General features: G+C 41.4%; 1 protein-coding gene across 9 annotated transcripts in view; it reads left to right on the forward strand.

The window, feature by feature from the left end:
• Nucleotides 1-24,600, forward strand: part of Kat6b (lysine acetyltransferase 6B) — a 179,322-nt gene that overhangs the window by 99,543 nt on the left and 55,179 nt on the right. For all 9 annotated transcript variants that reach the window (XM_031362738.1, XM_031362743.1, XM_031362742.1 and 6 more), the window contains exon 3: nt 16,904-17,012. In XM_031362738.1, the coding sequence (XP_031218598.1) occupies nt 16,904-17,012 (109 nt within the window). The remainder of the gene's footprint in view (nt 1-16,903; nt 17,013-24,600) is intronic.

Below are 24,600 nucleotides of genomic sequence, written 5' to 3' on the forward strand. Positions count from 1 at the left end.
AAATCCATCTGCCTCTGCCTCCCAAGTGCTGGGATTAAAGGCGTGTGCCACCACCATCCAGCATCCCAGGCTGATCTCAACTCTCACTGAATAACCAAGCATGACCAAGTAGTTACCAAAAACTGTGCATGTCTTAAAATTAAGTATATGTCTAGTGTGTAGGGTTGTATTTAGGTGCATGGTTTGTGGGACATGTATACACACACATTTCTCATCCTGGTGATTGTTAACTCACATTTTACAGATGTAGAAACAAACAGTTAAAATAGTCAAATCCTTCAATCCAGCCAATAAGTCTGGACCAGATTCTGTGCCCTTTCATTCCTTCACCAAGTTGTGGTCTTTTAGAGTCTTTCAATAAGCTCTCATTCAGAGAAGAAACATGAACTTTCCTTTAACCAACACAAGTGTATTTTCAACATAGTCTTTCAATAGAGTGGATGGGGAGCCTCGGGCAGGCCTTATTGGAAAGCGAGAGAGAATGAGGGAGCACAGGAATGTCTTTTCACACACACACCACCTGAGCGAGGGTGGTGCTTTTTTTGAGCCCTCACATCTCATTGCTGGGCGACATCAGGGAACTCTTTAAGATGGCTGTCCATCTAGTCTCCTCTAGGAACCACTGAATCCACGCCACTGCCACTTGGCTGCTGGCTTCATGGCCTGAGTCAGTGAGTTGCTCACACCAGGGAGAACAAGGAGGCTCTTCTCAAAGTGTCTGTAATAATCATCAAGTGACCGTAACTAGAACCACAATCTTCTTATACAGTCTGCAGCTCTCGTGGACAGATTTTTGCTTACCCACTGTTTTTTTTCCTGGGGAAGTGGGAATGGTCAGTAGACCCAGTCATTTGACTGGTGAGTAGAAGTTGGAAAGCCACATTATCCTTACACTCCATATTTGCTATAATCCCTTGGTTTATACATTATAGAATAAGGCTATATCCAGCCACACAGGATATGCCATTTGGAAGGACCCTAATGCTAGCTTATGGTCCTTTATAGAAAGAGATAACATGACATAAATAACTCATGTGTAGAGACTTCCAGTTACTTTCAGTTTTAGCCCTTGAGGGCAAATTGGACTTTGTTGTTGTTACAGGTGATAACATTGTTTCACTGGTTTCACAGTGTTCGAGATGTAGGTCACTGTTGGGTTTTGCCTGATGGTTTTGAGTTTGAGCAGATGTTGTTTAATTCATGAACCCCAATTGCAAGGTAGATGTTCAGTATTGATTAGACACATGCCCTGATTGTATGCAGTTAAAAAGAACTCTGTTGTGAAATGCTCCTAAAGCTAAATCAATAAGCTGCTAAAGTTGGCTTTATCTATAAATCTTGGTATTTTATTCCTTTTTCTAAATGAGAAAAACTGTTAGGAATTTCTATGATCTGCACTGTTAAGAAAACTAGCAATGTCTTTAGGAAAATTCATGTCTTAACCATTCTAGGTAACTATAAATTATTTATATGTATAACCTAACAGAAGAAAACTGGCTTAGTGGAAATAATAACAGGATTTCTTTGGAAAATTATCATCTTTATTCTGATGACATGGGTAGAGAACTTTGCTTAGAGCTTATCTAAATACTAATAAAAATTTCAATACATACATCCCCACAGTGTTAAAATGTCGACAGTCTCTGTGGTGATTATGACTAGGAATTACTGAGCAGTTCTCTGCACTGAGTGAGAAGCAAGCAAGCAACTGTGCTCCTCAACAATACAAGCTGACTTCCTCTGGATAATACCACTCTCTAGGAATCCTAGAAGTCCCCACGCTTTGTAGCTTCTGAGCGGGCCTCCCAGCTTTGCCTGTTGCCTGTCTTCTTTGAGCTTCTAGAAGAACTGCGTTCGTGAATTCTCCATATGCCCTTCCTCAGCTCTCCAAGAAGCTTCTGTCCTCCACCTCATCTCCCTATCTGCCTGTGTGTGAGGTTGTCTCCAGCCACCTCTCTCTCTCTACCTAGATTCTGAGCCTTCCCAACACACCATCATCTTCTTAAGCCCTGTCTACTACATTATGCAGAGAATTGATGACCTCCTCCACACCTTTAGTTTCTTCCCCCGATAAGCTTCTTTCTACTTCCAGAGTGAGTGTTGTTGGTCAGCTAGATGCAGCACATCCCCGAAGCCTCTTCTGACTCCTGCTCTTGTTACTTGCAACCATGCCCGAGGGCCTACTGCTTAACCCTCCTGTGCCCAGGCTCACTTCAGAAAGACTCAGGCTATAGCAACATCCATCACAGTGATAGTTTTGAAATTGTTTAACCTTCTAATGCCACAGGATGGACATGCGATAAACATTAGGTACTATTATTGGGGGAGAGAACAAAGTATGCCCCCATATTATGCTTAACATATATACACATAAGTTACATATATATGCATACACAACCTTCTGTGGTTATCATCCAGAATTTTATAATATACCTCTTTTTAAGAAAATGAAATATATATGTATATATACATATATATATATTCAAATATGAAACACAAAATAAATTTGAACACTTGGCATTGAGGCTGGCATTTGCCCAAAAGTAGTGAGGCACTTGTTTCTGCCCACTATTGTGGTCTGATGTTTTGAAAAGCACAAGAAGGCCGTGTGCACGGGTATGGTCATTTGCATACTTTTGGGTGTTGGTGGTAATAACTTTCCTTGGAAATTGCAAAAGCAGCATTCATACAGCCAGTTTCAAGTAAGTTAAAGAGATATCTATTATTAAAAGGATGATGCCCTAAAAATGACTGGAATGGGGCTACCAACAAGAATTTGAGGAGTTTATACCCCGCGGAATCCCATAGCTTCAGCTATTATTTCAAATGGCCTATTGCATTTTTTTTTTATGGCTTGTAAGTATTCTGTTGCATGATGTTCTTGCTGATAGCAATCTAAGCCAATTAGTTCATTTTTAAAATAATACAACAGGCTAGTGTTTGTTATTTGTATTTGAAAATGTTAAATGTAGATATTGTTGAATTTCAAATAAATTACTTCTTGTTTACCAGTGATATATCAGCTAAGTGTTTTATTTTTTAAAAAATAAAGATTTATTTTTGTTTATTTATGTATATAAATGTGTGTGAATACATGCCCACATGTGCCTCTCAGTACCTGCAGTGGCCAGAAGAGGACTGTAGATTGGAGCTGTAGTTATAGGTGATTGTAAGCCAACAAACCTGAGTGCTGGGAACCAAACTCATCTTCTATTGTAAGAGGAGTGTGTGCTCTTAATTGTCAAGTCATCTTTTGGCCTCAACAAGCGAGTTTTAGCTTAGGAGAACAGAATCTTTAAAAAACAGTAATAAATAAACTGGGGATAACGGCGTATACCCTGATTCTAGCCCTTGTAGGATGGAGATAGGATGGTCTAGACTTCAAAACAGTTTGGCTGTGTAGCAAGTTTGAGGCCAGCCCGAGCTATGTGAAAAATCCCCCAAGTTAAAAAGATATTTTAAAAAATAGGAATATGGTTTAGTACATTAGTGCCAAGATAGGAAGGGAGGAGGGAGGCACTTGAGAGCGCCTGAATCTTGTGATTAAGTATGACTTGATTTTTCTGATTCCTAGTGTCATTGGTCATGTCTTCGAGGCTGCCACCCTTCTTGTGGGCATAAACATTTGAATTTTCATCATTTTTCCTTGGCTCATGTGATTTTACAGCTCATGTCATTCTGTTTCACTAATGTTGGTTTTTAAAAATTAAATTTATTAGCAACGTAGAGGAGGGTGGCATGAAAGAGGAGGCTGGAGTTTTGCTGTCTCATGTTTGTAACTTTCATCTCTCATCGAGTGTAGATTTATTCCTAGTGATGCAAATGGCTGTTTTCTTTGGCAGGCACCAGAAGCAAGTCTATGTGAAATTATGTAATGTCTGAAAAGTTATATTCATGAGTAATTGGCCTAGCCTAGGCTGTGTGTGGAAAAAGGCAATCATGCTTTTTATTTGGCCGTGGGTTAAAGTACCCCAGCTCAGATCGGATTACCTACAGGGCCTTTTGACTGAGAAATGTATGTCTAGCTTGGTTGCTTCCAAGCCAAGTGTGCTGGAATTCATATTGTAACCAAGGTCAGCCTTAGCACAACTTCAAAAGCAATCAGTTCCACTCTGTCACACCTTAGTTAACAAATAAAGCCAAGAGGCTCAGAAACATCCTGATCATCATCCTAATAGCTTCTGAGAGCACAGCCAGTCTAGATCGTGCAAGGGTGGATTGCCAAGTGCTAGTCCTGACCTTGACCTTAACTGAACGGTTACACTACTCTATTTGTTTGCTTAACTGGACTTTACAACAGCTAGCAAAGAAGGCCTTTAAACAATGCCTCCTGGAGTGTCAGCCTGAGAAACGATGACATTCATTTCTAACAATGCAGTTGGTTCTTTGTTTCCACACCTCCAGTCAACCACCTACATTGGGTCTGAACTGAGTAAGCAGAGAACCCATGCCCTCTTCATTATTCCTAACCACATGGGATCTCTACTGTTAGGTATCCAAAGTACTAGAGATAACACATTGTGCATCCTAGTATGCAATATCTCCTCCCACTATGTATTGGCCATTTCTTCCCCCCCCACCCCCCCCTACCTTTCTCAACCAATCTAGTAAGGCATTTCTGATATGTTTAAACTTTTATCTATCCTGTAATTTAGCAGTTCCACATTTTGCAGATTAAATAATCTGTAAAAATGAAAATACATTTTTGTATGACTGTAAAAATACTAGTATAAAAATGCACATACCTGTAATCCCAGCACTCAGGAAACTGAGGCAGGGGGATTATGGCTTCTAGGCTAGTCTCAGCTACATAGTGATACCTTGTCTGCTGATAATAAAAAATAATCTCAGGAAGATGGCAAGGCTGTGGTAGCACACACCTATCCCCAGCATTTAAGAGGCAGAGGCAGGTGGAACTCTGTCAATTTGAGGCCAGCCTGGTCTACAAAGTGAGTTCCACAACAGTCAGTGCTACACAGAGAAACCCTGTCTCAAAAAACTACAACAACAAAATGGAAGAGGAGGAAGAAGAGGAATTTTAACAGTTTTAACTGTTAATTAATAAGAAATGCCAACCAACTTTAGAGTGAATAAGTCGCCTCTGTGAGACTGACAACACAGCTTTTACACTGAGGAAGATTCAGTGACCTTTACCAAAAACACTACTCAGTGGTGGGATAATTACTGATGCTAGCAAGAGTCTATGAGGATCTCAAAAACATAGAAATGGAAAGGAACCTTATACACAGCAGTTCTCAGGCTCCATTATAGAAAATGTACCAAATTAATAGATGATAATAGAGATGAAAGTAGTGACTGTTAGTGAGAAGGGGTAGGAGCGTGGGTGAGAAGCAGGAAGTCTCAGTATGAGCATCCCAAGTGCCAGTGGCATACGAACATAAATTGTGTGCCCTGGTGGGCAGTGTAGTTCTGTGGTAATCCTGGGGGAGGCAGAGTGTAGTAAGTATTGATCTTATTACAGAATATCAGAAATTTTACTTATTTCTTCTTCCTGTTGTTTTGGTGGCCTTGTATACGCTCCAGGAAATTGAGTTTGGAAAATCCTTGACCTGCCACAGAAGCTTGTCCTGTGTGGTCTGTCTCTTCCTCGGTCAGTCTAGCCTAACTGGTGAGCGCCCAACTGATAAAAGTCTGTTTCAAGGGAAGTGGACACATTTCTGAGGATGACAGCTAGCCTTGCTGTAGCTTCACAGGGGAGGGTGATGGGCTTGTGTGGCTTCCCCGACTCCTGACAGTGATGCTTTGGTCCCAGAACAATGTGCGGCCCAAAGCTTTAGTGGTTCTGGAACTTGACACCACAACAGTGACCTAGGGGGTGAAGCTGCTGCACTCACACACAAGGCCACAGGTCTTGACATGTAGGTAGTAATTATCCAAGCAACTCTGGTCTCCCCGCTTAGGAATACTGGAATTGAAAGGGCAGAAGAAACAAGGAAAGCAAAAGCAAAATAGGCAGGGACTTAGAAGCACTGTCTGCTGCATGGCTTGTGTGCGCAGAGGGCGACTGAGATCTAAGTGTGGTGATAGAATTACACTACTCTTAGTTCTTCTGGGGGCCAGTTCCACTCTGCCAGGTGGACTGTGGATCCGTAGTAATATGGCAAGTAGTGCACAGTGTCTCCCTGCCTCCGGGTCTCTGAACGTGAAGAACTGTTGAGGGTGGTGTTGTTATAGGAGAATGTTGAATGCGTGGCTTTTCTAGACTGTTGTTGGCCTACCTACCTGCCTCGCCTCTGTATTCTGTTTCCAGCTTTGGGTATTTTTAATTGGGTACAAGTAATATTGCCTATGCCAACCTCTAGCAGTTGGTTCACGATTTTTCTTGGCAAAGGAGTACATCCGTGCAAGGTTGAGGACCATACCTCCATTGAAGTGGATGCCTCGGGGCAGATGCAGAAGCCATTCTTTTCTCTGGCAGGTAGGCAGCTCCACAGACAGAGTAGTAGCCATTGCATACCTTTCTGGTGCACAGTATGGCTGCCCTTTAATTTCTCCACTGCTACTGTGCACTGGCCTTGCTTAGGAATAGTTTTCAAAAGTTAGTGCTAGTTTTTATTTCTTTGTCTTCCCTGCCCCGTGCCATCTTTTTAGTGAGGGAGGGTGTGTGTGTGTGTGTGTGTGTGTGTGTGTGTGTGTGTGTGTGTGTGTGTGCATACGTACTAGAGGATAACCTCAGGTATCATCCTCAGAAATGCTGTCTACTTCCTTTGAGACAGTCTTTCACTGTTTGGCACTTACAAATTAGGCTAGACTGGCTGACCGGCACACTCCAACGACTGTCTCCATTTCTCCAGCCCTAAGATTACAAGCCAAGGCCACCGTAACCCACTTCATTTTTATGAGGGTGCTGGGAATCAAATTTGTTTCTGTACAGTGCTTTACTGACAGCCCCCCATCCCCCCTTTAAGACAGGATTTCTTGTCATTTGTTGGTTGTTTTTGGTTGCCTTGAGATTGACTCTCGCTCTTCATCTTTAGTCCAGTCTAGACCAGATTCTTGGCAGTACTCCTAATGTAGGTGTGGCAGGCACGAGTCATCAGGTCCCACCTCCTATAGTTTTCTTATTTTTAAAGAAACAATGGTTTCAAAGTCTGAACTTTGCTTTTGCCAATCTCTTTAACACTGAGGCTGGCAATCACTTAGGAGACACAAGCTTAATTTTTTTTTTTTAAGCAAAAACTAAAGATTTGTGATACTTGAGTGTAAGTTTATTTGAACTTTCTATTTTTTTAAATCTCAAATTATATTGTTAATATAATATAAATGTGGAGTTTATCATTCTAATATTGTGACGTGCCTGCCATTGAGAACAGTTTGTAAATCCTCAACAGTCTTCCTGTAACTGTATGTCGACTTTCCAGCTGTGTTGAATCAGACTTTGATCCCTCTTAGGAAGATAAATGCAGTATCTGCAGTTTCTAATGGCAGGGGTGGAAGAGAGCTGTTCAGATGCAATCTTAAAAGGCAAGGCCCTGTCCAGATAAGAAATTGAAGGCCCTGGGGAGACTAATTATTTCGTTGTCATTTTTTCAAAATGTGTCGGCTTCATCTTACAGTGAAAGGGTTTTGTTAAGCTCAGGGTGCAGGATTAGATTTGTTTTCTTCCAGTAGAATCACTCTCCTTAATCAGCATGCTTATAAATGGTACACCTGCCTAATTAGAACAAGTTCTAGACTCCAGGATACAGTGTGAGCATTTCAATTAGCTTCACACAATTGGTAAGCAGGCTGATGTTCTTAGAATGTCCCCTCACTTCTCACTCCTGTGTGGCTGAGCTTTTACCGTTTCTTGCTTCTGAAGCCTCCCTTGATCCAGGGCATTTCCCTGTAGTATGTGGTCATTGATACGGGTTTACCTTTAAATGAAGGGGAAAGGGGTAATATTTTATGCATATATGCATAAATACTTCAAATACTTGTTTATTAGGCTTAGATTGTTGTTGCTACTTCTTTTAAATACTGAGAATGCTCATCACTGTGACAAGGAATAAAATACAGCCATCACATTCAAGATCTCTATACATTACCAACAATAAATCCTTGTGCTCAGAGTGATGAAGAAAGCCAATCCACAGAGCTGGTGGGAATGATACACTGCTCCCTCACAGAACCAATTACCTACCAAGAAGCATAACGAGCAGGAGAGGTGAGACAGTGGAAATCCATAGAGCGAGAGTAAAATTAAGATGAAACTGTTGCCCGTGGAACATCTTGTAGTAAGTGTGTCTCCAATTACCTCCCGGGAAAAATTACTTAACATCTACTCAGGTCCAAATTCATGAATCTCAAGGAAAGACTTCTACTTTAACAAAGGGTATATGAACACAGAGAAAATGGCAGTAGGCATGTTATGAACAGAGTTCTGTTCTGCCCAGGGGGTTTGAAGTAGACCCTGCTGCTTTCGTGGGTGCTGGGCTCCAAACCTGTTTGCTGAAGAGTGGCTGTACTGGCCACAGCTGCTGACCAAGGGCAGCATGAACAGCTCAGCAGAAGGAAGATGTTTTAGATCATCACAGAAAATCCCAATCTTTAGAGTTTGTGTGTTCCCAAAGACTGTGTTAGGCATGTTACTTCAAAAGGAAGTCCCAAGTGCACGTGATCTGTGTCCTAATCAGGACTGGGCTCAATCTATTACAACAGACATCGGTTGAGTAAGTGGCTAAGTGATGAGAAATGAAGTTTAGTTCTTTATTAGATGAAGTCACATTGAGTACTAAAGTGGCAGAAAAATGTTAGTAAGTTACTTTAAACAAGAGGAGCATTGTCAACCTGTGTTGTCACTGCACTGTCAGGCATAAAGTTTTGACAGTAACACATTATCAGTCACAAAGCACCAATGTATATTAAGTGGGTTTAATATATATATATATAAAGTACTTTTAAAATAGATTGAGCCAGTGGGTACATCTTTAATCCCAGTACTTGGGAGGTGGAGGTCTATCTCTGAGGTCCTTGCCAGCCTGGTCTACACAGTGAGACCCTGTCTCACTAAATAAATAAATTGATTTTGATTGATTGATTGATTGATTGACTGATCTGATTATAGTAGTCAGAGGCAGGAGGATGAGGAAATGAAGGCCAGCCTAAGATCTAACATGTGGCATCTGTGATGATAAGCACCTTCAAGAGAGGATGAACCCACCTCAGCACTGCTGCCTGCCGTACTCGAAGTGCTTGTAGTCTTTAAAGATATACTTGAAAACAGACACCGGTGGTCAGTATCCTGAGAGTGAGGAACAGCTAGCTCCCAACCACTCATTGATTTACCAGGCACACCCTGCGGCTGGAGCTTCATCAACAAGTAGGCATTCCTCTCATGAAGAAGCTTAAGCTTTAGGAATAGAAGCAAAACAAATCTTTCACTGCCTAGAGATGAGTGCACAACAGTAGAGCAAAGCAAGGTGAGGAAGGTTCTAGACCAGGCCAGTGAATAGTTCTAGAGACAATGGGCAATCATTGCAGGCCATCTGGTACTATGACACCTAAATCAAACTCCAAATGCTACACGGGACAGACCATGTCAGGTAGAGCTCGGAGCTGTCTGGCCAGAATCCTTGGGTAATAATTTCCATGTGACAGGGGCTGGGGAGAGAGGTATTGAATTTCCCCAGGAAACAGACTGAGCATGGGTTGAGGACCAGAGGCACACTTGAGCAGAGCTTTATGGTAAGCAGTAAAACAGGACCCAAACTCCAGATTTCAGGTCAGTTGGAGCAAAGAGCACAGATAAAGCTTTAAGCAAGCGTCTTGGTTGAACAGGGTGAGATTTAGAGAACCAGCTGAATCATCTGGGCTTGCATACAGTCACTCTCCAATTATAAACTGTAATCCATTTAGTGGCCATGGAAAGGTGCTTGGGTTACATTTAAGATTTTTTTCATTTAAGATTTTAAGTTGGTTCATATATTCCTTATATTTGTTTCCTTCTGCTAGTATTTTTTTTCTTTTGAGTTTTCCTTTAATTACATTCTTTTTAAAAACTCCTTGCTTTGGGTTGAGGTGCTTCCTACCTTGTTCCTATGGTCACTGGTTAGGTGGTTCTTTTAAAAGAAGTCCCGTAAAATTAATACTCATCACAGGGTCTGAGAGAATCAAATTCTTTCCTATAATAATTTAAAATTTCATTGCAGTTGATTTGTGCTAATATTGATAAAGGGCTTGAAGATGTTAACTCTTTATAACCAAAGTGAATTGGGCAATAATTAAGGCAATATTTAAGTCAGACTTATAGTACTTTCCATACTCAGTCACCTTTTACTTTTCAGCCATCCTTGAACTGGACAACCTGCACACATTGTATACTTTTACGGGCAAGGAAACTCAGAGGTTTAGGAACATGTTGAAATCTCAGTCTTTGCAGTCATGCAAGTCTGAGTAAATATACACAGAGTATGGGACCGTTCATTTGTAAGACTCCGATCACCAAGATTGTTTTCTAGTAGTATAAAGGACATCAGGGAAGGCTCAGATCCACACGGCTTACAGAAAGAAAGCCCCTGACATATATCCCTGATTGTGTACATAGGTTGTAGAATAGCTTGTAACACACACAAACACACACACACATCCTTGTTCGTCATTGTCAGGAAGAGGATGTGAGCATGGGTACCTCTGGCTCTGCTCTAGTGTACAGTCTTGGATTTATTTTTGTCCAGTACCTTAAACTAACAAGAGTAATAAACATGTAGCTTCCCTCAGGGCAGGAACAACAGAAATCGTGAATGAAAATAAAGCTTCTTACATGCATGGTCCTGTATTTAAAGAGCGTTTCCTCAGAAAAGAGTGTTTATTTTTAGCTCAGAAGTCCCAAAGATGCTCAAAATGCCTTGAGTATGATAGTTGCAAAAAAAAAAAAAAAAAATTTGCATTGGACAAGGCCGCAGTGGTCATCCATAGGGGCCCCAAGGGATAGGAACTCCACAGGAAAACCAACAGAATCAACTGACCTGGACACTGGGGGCTGACAACTTGGTCTTCATGTGGGTCCCCCAACAACTGGAGCAGGGAGGAAAGGATGTGCCTAGCCCTGCAGAGATTTGATGTGTCAGGGAGGGGAGACTCCTAGCGGGAAGTGGAGGGGGGGTGTTGGGAGGGAGGCAGAGATGAGGATATAAAGTGAATGTAGGAAAATTGGGTAAAGCATTAATAAAGTTAGAAATAAAGAAAAAATACAGTAGTGAAAAGAAAAGGGCATGTAACAGAGTTTGTGTGTAGAAAATGAGTTTGGTAAGATGGAAAATATAATACAAATAGATGTAATGATGTTTCCACAAAATTATGGCTGTTGCCAATGACGGCACCATAAATTCATTAAACTGATAAATTTTATGTTATGCATATAGCTGTGTATATATTTATCTTTGTGTGTATATGTACATGTGCATGCAGTGAGCACATGCCACAGGCTTCATGTGGTAGTCAGAGGACAGTCTTGGATGTTAGTCATTCATTATCACTCTGTGGGGTATGTGTGTCTCTGTGTGTGTGTACGTGTACAGTTGTGTTCTATGATGGGTGTGTGGAAGTCAGAGGCCAACTTGTAGCAGTCAGTTCTATCTGTCTACCATGTGGCTTTGTAGGACTGCACTAAGGTTAGCAGGCTTGCCATCAAGTGCTGTTACCTGCTGGGCTAGCTCACTGACCCTAGACAGGCTCTCTCCGATGTGTAAGCTGTGAATGTCAGGCCAAGTGGCCTGCAAGCTCTTAAAGATTCTCTTCATTCTACCTCCCATCTTACCAGGGACTGACAACATCTTGGTTTTACATGGATTCTGGGGATTTAAACTGGGGTGTTCACAAGTACACAACAAGTAATTTACCCACTGAGCTGTCTCCCCAGCACTTACGTTACTTTTTCGCACCATAATATCAAGTGTGTCAATGACAGGGACAGCGATTGTGGCTCTTTTTGCTAGAGAGCACGGCTGTAACATTTTTCTATTCTGCTTCTGTTGGTCTGTACTTTGTGCCCTCGAGCCACTGAGTCTAACCTTCCACCTGCATGAAAATACCCAGCTTGCCACCTCCCAAAGTTAGAGTATACACCTCAGTTCCCTCCTTGGCTGTCCTGAACTTCATATGTTGAACAGACCAGCCTCGAACTCACAGAGCTCCAACTGTCCATGCTTCCTTAGTGCTGGGATTAAATCAGGCACCACCATACCCAGCTAACTTTTAAAAACAATTTTTACAGTTAAAGTCATGATCAAGAGAAAGGCGTAAGGTCAAACATCATGGCACATATATAGCACTCAGGAGGTCAAGGCAGGAGGATAGTTAGTTTGCTGCCAGCCTGAGCTATATACAGAGTGTAAGGGCAGTCTGACATATGGAGCGTGCACATTACAGTTGCCTGATTTTTCTCTCAGTCCTTTAAGCTCCCAGTCTCGCTCACTGGCTCCGTCTGCCTCCCTGTTGACTTAGTTTTGAAGAAAGTGGGTCATTTGTCCACTGTGATTTTGGTATCATCTTTCTCTGTAGATGAGTATGTTTGTCTATCCTCAACATTTCCTGTGAGTCAGTGATTGGATTGTTGTAGTACTCTATTCTATGATGCTTATCACCCATCTGTTTAATACTTTACAGTAGACTTCTTTTGAGAGTGGAATACTCCCCACCCCAAACTTGGACTTGAACATGTTGGAAATGGCAGGAAATGGACAGAGTGATGTGGAATGTGTGTGTGTCTTTCATGTTAATGGCCAGCTGGGCACTCTGCTGCATAGCCATCTTACTGTATTTAGGTGTGGTAGTGTTTTCAGAGTCATTTGAGAGGTACAGACATACCATGACACTTTTAAGTATTTGCTCATATCTCTAGAACTGTGTGTGTTGGCCCAGCATGACCATATACTATGTTCACTTAAGTTGATTTCTGGCTTATGTATTACTCGGTATTTAGTGCACATTCCCTAATTATCCCAGAAAAAGATCCTTTATTGTGACCCAACAATTAGGGTGCTAGATAAATGCCTTACAGCTTTCTTGCTTAGGGCAGGCCTGGTACCCAGCAGTAATGTGCTGCCCACCGACTTCTTGTAACTATAGTTGCAGGGCATCCAGAAACCTCTTCCAGCCTCAAAACACTAAACACACACGTTACACAGACAGACAGACATTCAAACACATAAATAAATCAGTCTTTTTTTAAAACTTCTAATACAACCAAGGATCATGTATTATATTATTTTCCATGTATATTACATCTCACATGACTGGCATCTTTTGAAGAGACCAGGGAAACGGTTTAATAAAGAATTCTTCAATTTAAATTTGCCTTAATTGTTTCTCTTACTGGTAGATTCACCAAGAATGACATGGCAGTGCTGTATACTTTATGGAAACACTTGGAGGCACATGGTCTTACTCCCATGTTAGTTAAAGAAGTATCTGCCGCTGGGCGGTAGTGGTGCACGCCTTTAATCCCAGTACTTGGGGGGCAGAGGCAGGTGGATTTCTGAGTTCGAGGCCAGCCTGGTCTACAGAGTGAGTTCCAGGACAGCCAGGGCTATACAGAGAAACCCTGTCTTGGTGGGGGTCGGGGGGGAGAGGTATCTGCCAAATTTCTTTGTACCTTTTCCTACTGTGACTAGTAACAATATGGCATTATAGTGGCATCCTTGTAAGCACTTTCAAAACATCCTATTGGTGGTGGAAGAGAGTGGGTTGAAGAGGTGCTGAACACATCGATAAATGCGTTGCTCCTGATAGAAAATAATTTTCAATCCTCTGTTTTTCTGAGAGAGGCATGGAAGAGGATGTGAAATTGAGCACTAGGCCCTAGGGACACAGACTTGTAGTAATCCAGATCTCCACTTGAACATGTGCAAGTTTAGAGAATTTACCTAACCACTCAGACCCTCAGGTTCCCCTAAAGTAGGGATAATACCACATACCTGCTTGGTGAGTGACTGAGGTAGTGGGAGGAGGAACTTCCCTGCTGCCTGGGTACCATGGCTTGGCTTTCAGAACAGTCAGGTCAGTACTTCTTAGCATCACCCCTCCCTGAATGTTGTTCCTAGATTTAACATTAGTTTAGCAGAACCAGGCACCAACAAGTTAGATGCCGATATGAGATTCTTTTTGCTTTTTTATTTCAAATATTTATTTATTATTGTATTGTTTATGCACACTAGAGGTCCAAAGATAATTCTGTCTGTTTGTGTGGGTTTCAGCTCATTTTGCCTGTGTAACCACTTTACCCACCAAGATGTCTATGTTGCTGCCAAACACCCCCTACCCCCACCCCAGATATCAAAGAAAGGAATTAAGAATTTCCAAATAAGGTTAGGTCTTTGGATTTGGTTGTGATTTTCATTTTAAGGGAACTATTGAGTGTGTTTCACTGTGTAGCACAGGCTAGCCTTGAAACTCAGCTAGCTTTGAAGTCACTTCAGTCTTTCTGCCTCTGATTCCTAAGTGGTAGGATTACAGGTGTGTGCCACCATGATCACCTTGGGCTTCTGTTTTCAAAGTTCTTAAATACCACTTGTCATTAGTAGATTTGTGTGGAATCAAATTGCTATTTAACCAGACCTCATTCTGACTGGAATCTATTTTACTTTAAGGGATTATTTTTTAAAAAAAAAAAAAAAAAACAAAGCAAAAAAAAAAGAAACAGTTTATATGTCGTCTGAAAATAGTGAATCAAAATAATTCTGTGACCCATTTACATGCATTACTGTACAAGTTTCATTTCATACAAGTGACAATTTTTTAAAGTTAATTAGACTCGGCTACACTGAGGTTAGCAAAAAGTGCTTTGAATTATCAATAATTCAGCAGGGCAGACATTTCTGTATAATGCAGTGGTTTTAGAGAGTATTGTGAGATAGTTATCCTTAAAATAAATGGTTGTGAGCATACATCAGCATGGTGGGGTTCACTTGAATGTGGCGTGAAGTGATAGTGTCTCTGCTTCTATTATTGGCCAGCGTGTGGGACATCAGTCTTTCTGGCCATGAACTACTAGCAACCTTTGTCCTTTGTGTTACCTTTGGTTAAAAACGAAAAATGAGCGTGAATGCTGGCTGATGGCCATGTCTCTCTTTCAGCTAAAAATCCATCTGGGAAAGAAAAATGGAGCTGCAGATTTGGATTTATTTCATTGCATGAATGATATGTGACATTTTGTAAATTATTTATCACTGAAAGGGTGGCGGCAGTGGCTTGAACATTGTTCTATCAAATGAAAGCAAGGATCCCATTAGTACAAAGACTGTGCTTTAGCCAGAATCTATCAGGGGAACGTTGTCACTTTAAAACCAGATTGTTCTTTTAATTGCTATTTAAAGGAACAAAAGTGTTCCCAAGGTACTGCAGCCGAGCAGTTGCAAGTAATAACTATGGATCCATAATTACGCAGTGCTGATTATCTGGCATTTCAGAAACTATGGCTGGAGTCACTGACCAATTTGTTATAGCTTGTCCCCCCCCCCCCTTTTTTTTTGGTTTTTCTGGTACAGGATATTTCACACTGAGCTTTTTTTAACAGAGCTACAAAAATACATTTGTAAAGCTACCTCAGAAAGTAAAGCATGTGCATATTAATAGAACAAATTAAGCTGAAAATAAGGGCAGGATAATGAACACTCAATATTGTAAGATGAAAGTCACAGTCATATTAACAGGTTTGTGAATGCTAGATCATAAGATGAATTCTTGACTTTCATTACATGTTGTTAGAGGGAACCAAGACATTTGTTGAATCATTATAACCATCCAAAATATTATCTTAAAGAAGTGGTTGATTTTTCTTTTTAACTGGCAGTTTCTTCTTTATTTATTCAACCAGTAAACATATTTTGAGAGCCTACTGTGAACCAGGCTATGTATTAGGCATTTGGGATTGAATAGTTGCCCAAATGAGGTTTATTCTTTGTTGCAGTCGACTTTGAGAATTAGATCTAACACAGTCTTGTTTGTGATTTACATATAAAAACATTTCTGATTATGTTGAGTTTTCTTGCCCTGAATTTTTGATTCATGACATTCCGTATAAAGGCTTCAGAGAACTAGCAGACAACATGTGAGAAGGCTTGGAATGTGCAATAAAATTTGAGTTTTTATACAGTTTTAGCTGTTCAAGATAATGTAGATCTGTAGGCACCGTGAACTGCATTCAGATGGATGGAAATGTCTGCCCTGCTGGCAGTAATAATCAACAGAGGAGACACAGAATGTATGTAGATTTACACATTGTTAAAAGCAATTGCCATAGAGAGTTAAAGGGTGCCAGGGGGTAGACAAATGTTTTGTTGTTTCTTTTATAAAGTGTGAATGTCAGAGATGGAGGGTTTATCTCCTCTGTGTGCCCTGGTTTCCCTTTGAAGCCCTTGGTGCCAGAGAGGCCTTGTTAATAGTCTTTTGATCTTCTCAAGTCCTACAGAATTTCAGTTCCTGCTCGGTCTCTGTTCATGGGCTGTCTGAAGCACACATTTCATGTCCGGTATTTAATAGGTGAATAATCACACTTGATAAAGCTGAGTTAAATAACCTCACTAATTAACTAGATGATATCCATGGTCTTTATTGCTGAGTAGATGAGTCAGTTTATTGTACATAGAGATTACAGGAACACTTGGGATCACAGATGAATCCTTAATATTTCTTCTGAAGGCTCTGTGATATTTAAAGGTCTTAGGTTTCACTGAATTCATAAAAGTTACTTCTGGATCTAATGACTACCTTTAAATGTATTCAGATACTGCTTTGCTGCCACATAATTTATGATGATTTTTATTAGAAAATGTTGATTTTTTTGAATGTTTAATTTATCAGGGTTTCCTTAAGAAATATATGAGATGCTTTGAATTTAATAATTTGTTTTAAATTTTGAAAGGAAGGCTAACAATATATTTTGTTTTTTTTCTCTTTCTCATAGCCCCGTGCTGATCCCATTCCAATATGTAGCTTCTGTTTGGGGACTAAAGAGTCAAATCGTGAAAAGAAACCAGAAGAACTCCTGTCTTGTGCAGACTGTGGCAGTAGTGGTGAGTTTGGTTTGTGCACTTTCTGCATGAGTGTCCTCTGTCAGTGCTTCATGCTCTTAATCTCTAACAAAGCCTCACAGGATATGTTGTTTAAAGAAATCATTAGGTGATAGAATAGGTTCGAAATGTACGAACATTATGCAGGTCAAGGGTGAAATATGAATGTATCATTACCGACCTGTGTTACATATTTGTATGCTTCTGTTCAGTAGTATATGTAGCCAAGCTCCAGTTTCCTATCCATGTGGTTAATTCAGTGACAGACTGCAGTGCAGTAAGTAAATTCACAGTAGAGATTTTGTTTGTTTGACTGTTTCTTGAGCTGTCTCTCCATGTAGCCCAGGCTGGCATGAAACTCCTTTTACTTGCCCCATGCTGAGCCTTTTGAAATGCTCAGTTATTGCCTGGACCAAACTCTCAAATCCTGATCTCAATCAGTCTCCTGCCTCACCATCCCAAATCCAACCATTGCCACGCCTAGCTCATAGCAAAGGATTTAAGCTAAACATAGTATCTATCCCTTCTGTTCTTTCTCCCCAGTCTCAGAGAGATTCCAGTGAAGTCTGTATTGTTTCAGGTTATGACACCTGCTGGTGAAATGTAGTAATTCAGTCTAGCTCTATGTGAACTGAAAGAAAGGACAGACCATAAGAGCCAGTGTCCCAAAAGCTCCGGAGGAGGGTGTGTCTTCTCTGTTCTTACCATACGATTTTAAGATTATGCCTCCAGTTTTATTCAGAAATATAAAGGCAAACTGTGTTTATGTTTCTAGAGCCCCCCCTCGGCTATTCTTTTTGATTCAGCACATAAAACTCACTCAGGTTACACACACATACTTTCCTGCACATGAAATGGTAATACTGGGTCCCCTATGCATACTTTTTTGTTGTTGGTTTTTTTTTCCCCTGGGGATCAAACTGAAGGCCTTATCCATGCTAAGCAAACACTACTGCTGAGTTACACCCCCAGCCCAAAGGTTTTTTGTTTGTTTGTTTTATTTTTCGAGACAGGGTTTCTCTGTATATCCCTGGGTGTCCTGGAACTCACTCTGTAGACGAGTCTGGCCTCGAACTCAGAAATCCATCTGCCTCTGCCTCTGCCTCCCAAGTGCTGGGATTAAAGGCATGTGCCACCTACCACTGCCCAGCAAGCCCAAGGTTTTAAAAGTTAATCTTTTTGTGTTGGTCTTATGTTTTTCTCCCAGATACTGAAATTTTTTTTCCTCTCAAAATGTTAGTTTGAAACTCATGGCTAACAGCTGGAGTTTTATTTCTGTGGTAAAGCACTTGCCTAAGACCCTAGGTTCAATCCCAGCAATCGGAAGGAAGGAAGAAAAACAGCCCAGCAGAGCCTACAGCACGCTCTCATGCAGGGGCAGTGACGGCCCAGACTCTTTGCTCCAGTTAGTCACCTCGTTTTCTACAAGGTGCTGTCCTTATTAGTAATGGTGGTGCTTACCTCTAGACTTAAAAAACTAAACAGCCCAGCCCATAGCCTGCAGAGGGGCTAGCCTGAGAGTACTGGAAGTGGCACCCATCCTCACGGTTTCCCACACTCTTGTGCTGTCCCACTTGATTGCTTTGAGTGAGTAACTTAAAATTTTATCACCACATAGGACAGCTGCTTGATGATTGGATAGAGGAAACATTCCATATTGAGGAATGATTATGTTGTGAAATGATTCTTATTTGGTTATTCAGAGGTTCAACTTGATAGGCCATTTGTCAGTCAGCAGCCTCTAGGACCTGGCTAGGTGCAAAGAGCGAGCCTTCAAAATAAGACATGTCAAGCACTACCTGAAAAATGTATTCTGGCTATCTTTTTGATGGGCTTTACAGATTCATTCTCTAACTTGGCCATGGTATCCTGGGTAGGGACAGAAGAGCACAGAAACATTATGTGTTCAGGTTAATATATTTCATGTATGGTCCCCTGCTCCCCTGGTAGGCAGTCTGACTCCACTTACCTTACAAGTTTTCTCACAAGGCTCATTTCAAATGAATTATTTGTGTGTGTGTGTGTGTGTGTGTGTGTGTGTGTGTGTGTGTGTGTGTGTGTGTGACTGTGACTGCCTGGTCAGTTCTGTGGTGTCCACATATCTGGTGTTTACCTGTGAATTTTAAGCTGTATGTTAAAAATGCCCTCTACCATCTTGATGTACTATCTGTTCATGGGACACCTAGACAGATTGTGGAAACACTGAAATGTGGGAAGAAAGATTCTCACCACTGATGACACACTCGGCCCTGCTGAGTTGCTAAGAATCTAGGATTTTATCATAACTTCAAGGCCTTCCTTACAGGGTATCAAGGTGTAATTCTACCCAGGTTGATCTCAGACTTTCTGATACCATCGAGCTCCCCTAGTTTTCCCAGGTTGAAGACCCAACAGAGGGAGGTCTGACTCCCTCTGCATAAAAATGGCTGAAATGTCTTTTCTCTGAAGCTTTCTACTTCTCCATCCTTCCTTCCCAGGGTTGACCTGTCTGCCCTCAAAAGTACCCTTTCTTTTCTAGCAAGTAGAGAAGGGTCAGGTTCTCTGTCCCTGGATCACATCTACCTGTTACTGGCAGAAATGCAAGCAGTGGGGCGTTGTGTGTCTCTAGAGCACAGAGGATGCCTGAAGGTGCCTCTCTGAGCTGTAAAGTAGAGCAGTGCTATACAGTCCCTTGTATCAGCTTGGATTTGACTACTTCAGGGGCTGGGAGAAGATCCCTCCCAATTATGGAGTAATGTGTACACATGTACACCCTCTGGTCAAATAGGAAAAAGGCTATTCTTTTTTCCTCTTAAAAATGAAGCTGAAGAGATGGCTCAGGGGTTAAGAGCACTGACCACTCTTCCAGAAGACCTGGGTTCAATTCCTAGGATACACATGTCAGTTTATAACTATCTATAACTCCAGTTTCAGGGTATCTGACACAGTCACTTCAGGCAAAACACCAGTGCACACAAAATAAAAATAAACTATATTTTTAAAAAATGAGGCACCAAAATAAAATGTGGTACTCTTAGAAGGCGTTGGGATACATGTGGTTTCTAACACCGTGGTATTCATAAGGAAGACCATGATGGACCACATGCTTCTTCAGTGCCCTGTCAGGATGGGGGCTATTTTGGCACAGTCTGGTCCTGCAGTTCCAGGGGCACTAAAGGTTGGTCCTCCAGGGGGCCTTGGAGAGACTGCTGCCTCCCCATACTCAGAAGGACCCGTCAGCTCCAGGATGGAATTGGGACTATTGGTAAGGATCAAAGGGATTCTGAACATAAGATATTTTTGTTAAAGAAGAAAAATGTCCATGAGTAATATACAACCAGAAGAAGGAAGTCCAGATGCAGCCATAAGGAAGATGATGATTATTCAATGTGCTCCCCATATGTGCTCAATGCTCTTAGTCACCTCTCTCTGAAGCCCCATTTCTGTGATGACGATTGTACTATACTGAGCTTTCACAGACGTGAGTGTAACTGTTTCCGTCTGCTTCCACCATGAAGTGAGATCACTGCGCTTTCCTCTTTTTTAAGATGACTGTATAACAAATGGTCAGAACTACTTTTTTTCCTTGCTCAACGTCCCGTTTTAAAAAAAAAAAAAATGCTCATGGTCATGTGCAGTAAAAATGTGAAGTGAGGTACAGAAAGCTGCCCCAAATGTAGTGTCCCCAACCCCATGCTCCACTCCCCTTCCTGCTGACTGCAACCAAAGTTTTCTTATTCTGTACAGTGGAAGAATATTAAGTCTGTCCCCTGGATTCGTGGGGGTAGTAAAATGGTCAACCACGTGACATACGTTCCGAGATTGTCCTAGCCACTCATAAATCTGGGAACTGAGGCAGTCCTAGGGTCTGAGGAAATGCTGAGACTGGGGAGTGATTTTACTTGACTTTCATGGGTCGGCCTACTTTGAAATTAACACTGTTCTATTCTCCTTGCCTCATTAAGGCCAAATTATCTTTAATTAGCTTCACATAAGTATTAGATATTATGCCAAATGAAATTTTGTGTCTGCTGCTCAGATTGCTGGGTGGTTAAATCTTACTTACAGATGAGTTGTGTGCATGTGTTTTCAAATTAGCAAATCTAAGATAAGTGTACAGTTCAAAATTACAGCATCTTACTAAGTGGAAGCTCATTGAAACAGGAGGCAGAAGAGAGGCTGCTGAGGCACAGCTGGGAGAGGGAGAGAACCCCTCTGCAGAACATGAGCAGGATCTGTGGGTAGAAGGTCAGCCTCCCTCGGGAGCCCAGGCACCCACCCTCGCTTCATCTTTACCCCCGTGTCAATCCTGAGAAACATGTGCTGGGGGAGCTGGGAAGGAAAGGTGCAGCCTTTGGCTGTGTGTATGGTTATTGGGTTTTTTAAAGCACTGGTTTCTTAGAGTTGTTATGTATAAATGCCTCAGGGAGCAGTTGGTTAGTCATCTAGTTTCACAGTGACTAGACACACATTGGATCATTGGGTTGGAAAGCAGAGGCCTTGACTAGAAGGAATTCCAAGAGGAATACATAGAAAGATGAGGAATGAAAGCCTCACCTCAAAGGAAGAGTGAATAGGAAGTGGAGGAAGAAGGGAACTCGGCCCACCCCCACCCCCCACCCCCCAAAGAAGCCACAGTATCACTGAGTCGTCACAGTGAAAGGCAAGTCTGTTTTGGACCATAGTTTGGAAGGTTTTAGTCCGTGGTCAGCTTGCTCCATTGCTCCATTGGGCCTAAGGTGGGGCTGAACATCACAACATCAGAAGCCTGTTTACCCCGTGATGGTGTCAAGATCAAGAACAATGCACAGTGTGGCCCCTGGGCTTGGAGAACAGAAAATGGTCTCCTTTTGTTTGTTTGTTCAAGGCTGTCCTGGAACTCCATATGTCTGTAGACCAGGTTGGCCTTGAACTCAGAGATCCACTTCTCTGTGCCTCCCAAGTAGTGGGATTAAAAGTGTATGCCACCACCACCTGGCTGAGAAGGGCCTCCTTAACCAAAGTGGAAGTGGGGATCCATTGGATGGATACAGGGGAGCAGGTTGAGGAAAGTAGAGTACACAGAGGTGGAGGAAAACTCCATTGACTTGGAGAGAAGAACCAGTCAGTATCAGTGCAGAGCACAAAGGACTATTATGGTTTAGGACAGAGTTAACAGGGGTCCAATTTGGATGAGTTTTGCAACCTGGATGAGAGAATTTATATATTTTTTTAAAATTTACAGAGGTAACTTAGGCTGCCATAGATGAATTGATGAAAAGTTAGGTGAAGATGAGCTTTAGGTTATAACAGCAAATCTGTGTGTGCCAAGTGGAGATGCATAGATCTGTTTAGTACTCAGGTTTGGGTCAGACATGCTGTGATGTGCCAGACTAGGGCAGTGGATGCCTTCTCTTTCTGTAACCCACTGAGTGCCACAATGTAACACTTGCTCCAAGGGCAGGAAAGTATTCCTTTGTTACAATGTATGGCTGGTGTTTTCCATAGCGCTTTAATTTGTGGTGCTGAGGATTGAACTCAAGGCTTTGTGCATGGTGGACAAACATTGTCGCTAGTATGGTTTTGCTGTGTAGCCCAGGCTGGTCTTCTTAAACGTTCAGTTCTTCTGAATCTGCTGCTAGAGTCTTGTCTTTCAGCTACATCACATCACATGACCTGAAAGGGTAAGAGTCGTGTCTCTTTCTACTATTTCTAATGCTAATTAAATGTCATTTGAAGAAAGAGTACTTACACATACTGAAAGCTAAATAACCAGCCCGAGGGACCTGACACCTGATTGTTTCTCTCCTTCCCACCTTCATTTGAATCCAGAGCCTCATGCATACTAGATAGGAACTCCACCATGATGCTACATCTCTGGCCCTTCGTTATTTTTCTATTGATGTCACAAATTTAGTAGTTTAAGACAGAATACTTTTTATTTTAAAGCTGTAGGACAGAGATCCATTGTAGGACTCAGCAGATGACAGTCAAGGTGTCAGCAGTTTGAAGTTCTGTCTGGAAGCACGAGGGAGAGATCCATGTCCTTGTCGGTTGGTTGTAATAGGATTTGCTTACTTGTTGCCCTGCCCTTGCCTTGCTGTCAGGTGAATCCCCTTCCCTGAGGGAACCTCAGTGTTTGCCTTCTGGCTTTCCTTCCTCCATCTTCAGAATCCATTGTGACAAGTGGAGACTGTTGCAAGCTCCCAATGTCTCTTCCTTTCTCCTCATGAAGTCCATCCCTCAGATCCATGCTTGTAGAGTTGCTTTGTCTAGTTGGAGTGAGAATTGTGGTAGAGACATCTTTTAGGACCATCACTGTATTTACTATACATGGAATTTTCTTCTCAAGGACTTCCTGGTTTATGGCTCCTTTGGTACTAACCTAATTTTAAGCCATTCTTCTTTGGTTTTTCTAGATAAAACTATTGTAAACTATGAATACTTATGTGCTTAATGAATAAGTGAATGAAGACTTAATGTAGTTCTCAAGATCTGATACACTGCAAACCACAATAATAAAACCATTTCCAGAAAGACAAATCCTCTTGAATAATCTCAGCAGAGAGAGCAAGGATTTTAGAGAAATGACTGAGTTTATGGAGGGGCTCAGTGGGAGGTAAGGGATTATATTATCAATACCATCGATTCCTAGTATCTCATTACTATAGATTGTACAGCAATACATCAAGACTCAGTTACAATCTTTTGTTTTATTTTTTTAAAGTTAATGTGAGGAAGGAAAATGGAAATGTCTTTCCATTGCTCAGCATCTTTTTACAGAACCATAAAATTGTCAAGCTGGAGGGATCTATAACCATTTCTTTAAAGCTAAATAAAGGGAAGATTGCTTCCAAAAAAAAAAGATGGGCTGAAGATTTTGGAATTTGGTAGGGCAGCTTAAATCGTAGTAGTCTGAGATACTATTGCTTAAAGTGGAAGAAAGCATTAAGAGGAAAAATGTTCCTTGCTTTTGATTGAAAATGGCCAGAGTCTATTACTTTTGAAAATGCAAAATTATTAAAAAGTCTCTTGTAGGATATCTGCAGGAATAAATAGCAAGCTCTAATATGATATGAATTACCTTAGTTACTGAAGACTTAGCTACAAAACACAAAAGGAGAGTCTAAGGTAGAGAAATAGTCAGTGCATGAAATTGAGGTCGTCTGTGCTGGTGATGTATGACTTACAGGAAGTAATAAAGGGGAAGGAGGAAATGGTATATTTTTAAGCTGATAGGATCCATATTAAGGGTGGAATTTAAATTGCTCTTCTTTAAAAGTTTGAGTTTTTAGTCCAGTCAACATGGGGAGGGGGTGAGCTGATCAAAGTAGCCTCTGGCCTCGCCCTTACAACCATACTCTTCTAGCTAACAAGTGAACTGGGCTTGTTTGCTGTTTTGAGGGGTGGTGATTGATGTCCTTTTTATATACTGAACCTTCTTCTCCCTTTCATTTGAGTGAGAAGCCCTTAGAAGAGACTGGAGGTTAACTGCATCTGCCTGGGTGTCTCTCCAAGCCTGAGGCAGTAACCATTTGGCAGCATTTGATTTTTTCAACATCTTAAATACAGATGTTTTGATTTTTTTTTTTAAGAGTAGGGAAATGTGTACTTTTATTAATAGTATTGATGA

The sequence above is a fragment of the Mastomys coucha genome, unplaced genomic scaffold (genome assembly GCF_008632895.1).
Source record: "Mastomys coucha isolate ucsf_1 unplaced genomic scaffold, UCSF_Mcou_1 pScaffold9, whole genome shotgun sequence".
Lineage (NCBI taxonomy): Eukaryota > Metazoa > Chordata > Mammalia > Rodentia > Muridae > Mastomys > Mastomys coucha.